The sequence below is a fragment of the Tupaia chinensis genome, unplaced genomic scaffold (genome assembly GCF_000334495.1).
Source record: "Tupaia chinensis unplaced genomic scaffold, TupChi_1.0 Scaffold143749_1, whole genome shotgun sequence".
Taxonomy (NCBI): Eukaryota; Metazoa; Chordata; class Mammalia; order Scandentia; family Tupaiidae; genus Tupaia; species Tupaia belangeri.
Window position 1 is genome coordinate 217,371 of NW_006203598.1, and position 7,908 is coordinate 225,278.

General features: G+C 49.8%; 1 protein-coding gene across 1 annotated transcript; it reads left to right on the plus strand.

The window, feature by feature from the left end:
- CUNH2orf68 (chromosome unknown C2orf68 homolog) lies at positions 1 to 2,471 on the plus strand (the record flags this gene model as incomplete). Its single annotated transcript, XM_027766851.1, has 4 exons — positions 1 to 95; positions 185 to 303; positions 1,268 to 1,419; positions 1,739 to 2,471. Coding segments are annotated over 4 exons (489 nt in total), but the record flags the coding sequence as incomplete, so codon positions are not given.
- Positions 2,472 to 7,908: the final 5,437 nt, after the last annotated feature.

Below are 7,908 nucleotides of genomic sequence, written 5' to 3' on the forward strand. Positions count from 1 at the left end.
CCGGATCCGGGGCCGGGCCTCTACTGTAAGCCCGGCGGGCGGCTGGACATGAGCCACGGCTTTGTGCACCATATCCGACGGAACCAGATCGCCCGGTACCGCCCCTCCCCGCGCCGCCGCCGCCACCTCTGGCCTGGCCTGGCCCGGCCCGGCTGTCCCTTGACTCCCGCTCGGCTCCCCGCAGGGACGACTACGACAAGAAGGTGAAGCAGGCGGCCAAGGAAAAGCCGAGGAGGCGGCACACGCCCGCGCCGACGCGGCCCCGCAAGCCCGATCTGCAGGTGTACCTGCCGCGACGCCGAGGTGAGGCCGCCCGCCCGCCTGCCTCCATAGAAAAAGAAAGGCTTCTTACCCCCAAGGCTCAGCCCACCTCGTTCCCTCCCAGAACCTCCCCGAGCGTCCACTCAGCGAGCCTCCTGAGGAATTGGGAGGGCTCGTGGTCCCCACTTAGAATCGCTTTTACAGAGAGTGCCAGGGAGCCGCCGGAAGTTGCCCGCCGTATTGCTCCTCCGTACTGTTGTCAGAAAGTGGCACAGATACAAGCGACCCGGATAGAGCTGGAATGAACCCAGTAACTAGACTCCCCAGCTTCCTTGCGGCCTAGAGATCCCAGTAGTTAATGTATGACACAATGTAGTAAGCGTTATTTAAAGCACTTTATTAGATCTTGTGTATGTTGATTCATTGAGTACAGATTTCCGTAAGATAAAAGCTGTTGTTTCTGTTTCAGTCAGGAAACAGGGATAGAGAATTTAAATAACTCACCCAAGATCTCAGCTGGTAAATGGCAGAGCCTGGATCTGAAACCAGGCAGAGCTCTGTCCATCCTTCCAGCACCTTCCAACCCTACTCTCCAAAGAAATGCACATTGTGTACTTACTGTATGACAGGACTGTTCTGGCAGAGACAGAAAAGGAAGACGTGATGGGGAAATGCAGATGCACTTGTCCCATAAGGAGATGGGGGCTTTTTTGTTCTTTTTTTATTTTTGGGAAAGTGAGAGGAGGGCCGGCCATGTTGCAATCCTTTCTCCTCCACTCTCCTCTTGGGATTTTGGGCACACAGGCACCTGACATGTTTTTCAAGTTGCTGAGTCTAGGACTTGGACCCCACAGTCAGCCATGTGGGACCCAGCCCCCTTAACCCTCCACACCACTGGCTAGCCCTATGTGGGCTTTCTTTATAGTATGTTTTCCTGCATCATCTCTGAGTGCTGGGTCTTTAGCCACATTCTCCTCTTCCCTCCTGCTCTGGTTCCTCCTTCCAGATGGCTCTACCCACCCAAGCAACCCAGACAACGAGGAGTCCAGTGAAAGCAGCAGTAGTGGTGGCTCTGAGCTGGAGCCTCCTGGCCATCAACTCTTCTGCTTAGAATACGAGGCGGACAGTGGAGAGGTCACATCAGTTATCGTTTATCAGGTAGGCCTCATGGAAACGGCTGCACCTGCAGGTCCCTGGCCATGGTAGACTTCACTCCCAGACTCTGAGCCACTGTTGACTTAGGCCCTTGGGAAGTCTCTGCTCCATATGGGAGCACAATTCATTCCCATCACCCAGTGATTCTCCGCAGGGAACAGGGAGGGTTTATGGTGACTTGAGAGTTACTGTTGCATTGGATACCTGGGAAGTGACTGGCGCAGGCCAAAAGCTTAGAGCCACACTGAGTTCTGTCTAACAGGGCAGGTTCCCTTTCTAAAAGAGGCCTGGCTCTGAGCTTCCCGACTCTTCCTTCATGTAGGACGATGACCCAGAAAGGGTGAGCGAGGAGGTGTCAGCCCACACGCCTCTGGACCCACCCATGCGAGAAGCCCTCAAGTTGCGTATCCAGGAGGAGATTGCAAAGCGCCAGAGCCAACATTGACTAGGTTGAAGGCTGGAATCACTACACTCAAGAAGAACTCTGCCCAGGGGGCTCACCTCTAGTTTGGGAGTGCCTGGACAATCTGTGTGACCTCGAGATCCCCCAGAGGTGCTATATCGACAGGGTATTGCAGAACTACACCTGGGCCATGACCCTGGCAGCCAGTCTTTCTTGTCTGATGGTCCATTTGCCCAGCCTAATCTGGAACTTTGTGAGAAGTCCGTTTAGCTAACTCGGTGCTCTGGAGGCAGACTCTAGGCAGAGCCAGGGTTTATGGAGCATTGTGCCAGCATGCTGCTTTCTCTCTGTCATGTGGCTGTTGTGTTCCACCTGGCTTCGTAAGCCATAATTGTTATTTTATGTTGCTTCATGTTCCTTCTCACGTCCACATGTGATTTCCTTTGTTTCTTTGTCCTTTATTTTCTTCATCTTTTTGCCTCAGGTAAAATTCATCCGTTCTCTTCTCCACCCCAACTATTACTGTACATCTCCAGCTGCCGAAGACTTTGGAGGTGGGAGATTCTGGGGATCTACTTTTCTAAGTTCTCCAAGTAATTCTGATACCAATAAAGTGGGAGGCCTTCATTTTTAAGGACTCCTTGCAATCATGTTTCCTTCCCCTACCATGGCTTTTTTTATTTTTACTTTTTTATTTTTTAGTTGCTCGCATGCTCACTGCTTTGCATGAACTAGGCAGGAGACCTAGGAAGAAGATGCTGGAGCTAAACTATAGCAGAGCCATGGCACAGCAAAACCTGTCCTGGGCAAGGCTACAGAATTCCAGCTTTTCATCTCATTCCTACGTAGGAGCAGACTCTTTTCTGCTTGGACAGAAGAGAAGGATCATGGAACTGTTCAGTCGTGACTTAACACTTTTGATCATACAAAGGAAATTCACCATTAGCAATAATTGCCTATGTGGAGCCCTCGTTGGAAAATGGTCCTGAACAGCACCCCAGAGGGAGTGAAATGAACCCATCCTCTCCCCCAGGCTTTCTCTTTTCGTACTTTCCAAGAGTATCTAACTCTTGTCCTTAAAGATTCCCAGGAATAGCACTGCCCTCGCCCATGAACACCTTTTCAATGCACAGTTAGGCTGAGGTTTGAAGTCCACGAGAGGACCTGCACACGGAAGTGCCAAAGCATGTGTTTTCCACCCAAACCTCAGTGACTCGAAGTGTGGGGTTTACATTGAGCCTGTGAACTCTGAGACTTCCTGAAACCAAAGCTCCCTCCCCCAAGCATTTCACCATAGTCTGACTGTTCATCTCAGCAACTTTTCTCCTAAAAGACACCTGAGGGGGGGCTGTGGTTTGTGCCCTACTTCTGCGAAAGTGTGCCCCCTGAAAAATGGGGCAAGGCAGCTACTTCAACTACGCCATTAAAACAGGCAAACCACAGCTTACAGTGCCAAAGGAATGCTGGGACAGTGAGTGACGTGGATGTGTTAAAAGGGCCTGATTGAACAGGTGACCAGGGACCAGGGTACTACGAACCCATAGACCCACGACCCACGACCCAGACCCACGACCCACGGAGCCGGCCCAAGGTCAAGTGCCTTAAACCTTTAGTCCTGGGCTCAGTTCTGCTTCCAAAGGAGACAGTCTTTGCCCTCTCCTTATGCAACTGGACTAGAAGTGCCTTTTAATTTAGAACGTTAACTACCCTCCAAAGCCACCTGGATCAAGGAGGCTCTGCCAGACTCCCCCCATTCTGCTGGTCACAGGAACATTCAGCTAGTCTTTCAGCCCTCAACTGATATTATGACTTGCAACATGGGATTTCACTGGAACTCTTTGGCTTCTTAGTATGGAAATACTTTTGGGATCTGTCATCTCACAGCTGGATCTCCTATTTCCTGGTTTCGCTATAGAACTTAGAAGACCAGAAGGGGAATTTGGGGGCATGGTAATTAAAATTTCAGTTTCCGTTATTATTTGGTGAGAAGGGAAGAGAAAACAGAAAGGCAGCTTTTAGAACTTACCATTGTATGTATGTGTTTGTCAAGTAATCCTCACAAAGACCCTCTCAGTAGGACACTGATGGAAACTTTATCTTAAACTTTTTTTTCTTGAGGCACTTTATCAAATGCACATACATATTTTCCACCCCCCAAAATTCTAATTCTTAGCTTATGCAGTATGACCATATATAGCACTAAGCCTTGACTTAAGTCAGAGCTGGCTTATTGGAGGCAATGTTGCTGTTTCTCAAGATGTGACTAGATTGCCTCTCTGAGGATGGCCCTCAGCCTTGGAGCTCAGCCTCATTGCATAGCACCACCCTTCACCTGGGGTCCAAGACGATACCATCCAGTGTATTCACCAGATCTGCCTCTAGATGTCTTTGACCTGTTTCTAAAAAATTGGTGCTTTGCTGTCAAGGAGGATGTCCCAGAGCATTTCCCATAGGCTCTAGAGTGTCCCGAAGAACACTGTCCTATGCTGTGTGGTCAATAGTGTTGGGCTAACTGGAACTTCCTAGCAGGCAGTTTCATAATCAACACCTTTTTGACTAGATATATTGTTGGCTGTCCCCCACCTTTCCCCATTTAAAAAGGAAAAAAAAAAAAAAAGTAGGGACCAGCAGTTAGCGTAATGGCTATGTCACTGGACTCTCAAATAGTTGACCGCCGCTCGAGTCCCGGACCCGGTGGCTTAAACTCACACCGGGCGCGTGTGCATGCGTGCCCAAGATCCCGAGAGGAGAATGGAGGAGAAGGGATTGCAGTGTGGCCATCCCCCCTGGGGGGTGATTTCTCACTTTCTGTCTCTCTGTCTCTCTCTGTCTGGCAAGCGCACACGCCCTATAGCAAAAACCTCTCCAAAAAGGAAAAAAAAACGGACTGATAAGTATATCTCACGGCCATACAGTATGGATGGAATGTTCTTTATTCACTGAGTTTAAGCCTGATTGTGAGGCTTTGTGTCTTGTAGGCCACAAAATGTGATGTTACTGATAAAAAGAAGCTGGGTTTGGAGAGACTTCAGGCTGTGCAGAAGTAAACACTGAGACTTGGAGTGTAGCCAGCTGGCAAGCATGGAAGTCTTTGAAGAATCATGCAAGAGGAAAAAAGACGACTATATATCTTCTTGTACCGAGTGAGGGTAGGAGCCTCTGGAGTCCAGCCAGCCAGTGTTACTGCCAACGTGAGCAATAACACGCTTTTTCCCTGTGTAAGAGCCTCAGAAAGGGACATTCCATCTCCAGGGTCCACTCTGAGGGGCATTGCCAACTAGAGGTTAGGCCAGGCGGGTGGGAGGAAGCTCTCTGGGGTGATGAGTGTCCAACCTACTATGCCTTTGACAGGATACCCAGCTGGCTCACAAATTTAACTGAGGCCTTTGCATGTAGAAAGGAATGAGGACAGATTGCTTTTCTACCTCTGAGCCTTGTTTGGGGAGAAACACCATGTAATGTCGTCAATGACTGCAAGCAACTTAAGCTCCCTCCTCAAGTCCCCTTCCTATCCCTGAGGAGTCAGCCCTTAGGCTATCAGCACCCATCCCAAATTTCCCCAAGAGCTGGAATGATACTGGAAGTGAAAACTTTATGTCTGGGGAACCAGCAGTTAGCGTAATGGCTATGACCTCGGTTCACGTCCTGGACCTGGTGGCTTAAAACCTACTCTAGGCGCGTGTGTGTACATGCCCAAGATCCGGAGAGGAGAACAGAGGAGAAGGGATTGCGGCGTGGCCAACCCCTCTGGGGGGTGATTTCGCTTTCTGTCTCTCTGTCTGTCTGTCTGGCGAGTGCACACGCCCTATAGTGAAAAACCTCTCAAAAAAAAAAAAAAACACTTTGTCTGAACAGCTCTTCTGCTTTCTTAGGACCAACAGACTTGGAGACTGGTTGCTCTGGTTTTGTTGCGGTGTTAAATATATAAAAAGCAGTATATTCTGTTTTCTCATTTCCAGTGTTTCTGCTGTGTTACATGAATAAAATGAAGTGTGCAGAGTATTTGAAAATCTAAAAGGGTGCTTTTCAAATACAGTATTTTTTAAACCAATAAACAACTATTTTTATAACACTGTTTTTTGCCAAGAGTTGTGAAATCACCTGTGTACACGGGGAAGTGGAGATTAAATGCCTGCTCTAAAGTCCACCACAGAATCAGCACTGGAAATCTCATCTCTTGCTTTCCCTGACTATTTTAAGAGCTGTCTTGGTTGGAGCATAACAACTCACATAGCTTTAGAGTTGGAAGGGATTTTTAAAGACATCTGGTCTTCCTCTACCTGGTACACAACTAGCAGCTACCAACTACCCATGAAGAAACTTCCTGTCATAGGGAGCTTGATCTTGAGGTAATTCTGTTTGGGGAACTACCAGATTGTCATTGTAAAGTCAAAAGCTGCCTCCATGCCCTAGCCCTGGTTAGAACAGCCAGTTTAGAACCCGAGAAGTCATCTTTGGCCTTCATTAGGAATGATTGAACAGGGACTTGGTGGGCTATAGGAAGTATCAATTAAGAATTCCAAAGGGGTCAGCAGGTGGCATAGTAAGGCACTGGATTCTCACTTGGCCAAACACTGTTCGAGTCTGGGACCCTATGGCTTGAAAATCACAGTGGGCACATGTGTGCAGGCATGCTCAAAATCCCAAGAGGAGAATGGAAGAGGGAATTGTGGCATGACCATCACGTGCCCTATGGCAAACAAAAAATTGGAAAGCTTCCTCTAAAGCTTGGAAGGGTAAGTGAGGAAAAGGCACCTATTCCAACTGAAAGGCTGTTAGAAGATGTTGCCTCTGTGTGAATTAGAAAGGGTACCCCTGTGTTCTGGGGCACAGACCATGGCTAGAAGGTGGGCTGGATTTACCCCCCACTGGTCATTCAGCCAGGTATCCTCACACAGTGATCACTGCAATTACATTTCTCCATCCTGCCTTTACTAGTCCTGATATGTTGTAGGAAAGGGCTCTCCAGTAGGCTTCTTATTTGAATTTCTACCTTCCATCGGGTCCAAACAGGTTTCTCCCTCTTCAAGCATTGTGCAGTTCATTCTGCGTGTTCTCCATAGCACAGGGTCCTCTTTCTGCACATAACCTTTGCCTCACCCATGTTGCTGAACTTCAGCTCCCGTTCCCGGCAGCTGGGCCAGGCACCGCTCAGGTAATGATCAGCCCCAGTGTCCTCTCACAAGGACACCAACCGATGCTGGTCCTGCCTTTAGAGTATCAGGCATAGTCCATGTAAAAGGAAGTATTCCTACCCTTTCAATCATGAAAAGAATGTCAGGAGTGCACTCCTGACTAAATTTTGAGGACGCTGGTAGGTAACCTAACTGCAACATGACCTTGTTTCCTTTTCCCAGAGTCCTCTCGGTTTCTCACCTTCTCTCCTTGGGCTACCAACACAGCCGTCAATCGTCAATCCTCACCTATCCTTCCCAGACTCCTGTATGTTGTCTACCTAGAATAAATATCCTTCGGTCTCTGCCGCCTTACTTCAAGTAAGTTGAGCAGTCGGGAAATGTGCTGGACACGGTGACTCCTGGCTAGTACTCTGTGTACTTGTACGCCCGAAAATAAAAAGTATCTGATGAAAGCAGCCCTCCTCCAGAGTTTGCTGAGCCTCAGGAAGCATAAGCCAAACCCAGAGTGCTTGCATTTCTTAAGGAACAGCCAAGGCTTTGTGCTCCCTTCCCAGCGGCCGCGCCACAGGCCTTGGTCAAAGGAATGCAAAGGGCGCCACACTGAGGTAGCTACCCCAGCCCCTGTTCTCCGGTCCAGGCTGGATAGAGTGCCCGGCGGCAAGAGGCTTCCTCCAACCTGGTGCAGATGACAATCACAGGCGGGGCTGCAGGCTGGCCGGCCTGGAGGTCCCCGCCTCTCAGCGCCTGCACCGCTGGAAGAGGGTGAGCCAAACAGTCCCCAGCGCATCTCGGTGTCAGAGAGGTCCCCAGGCCACAGCCCTCGGCACCCAGGTCCCCCAAAGTTGGGCGCCGCCCACGCTTAGCTCGTGACGCGGGCGCGGGGGCTCGGGAGTTGTAGTCTGCGGCTGGGCGCGGGCGCCGGGGCCGGGGCTGCGCGGACTCCACGTCCCG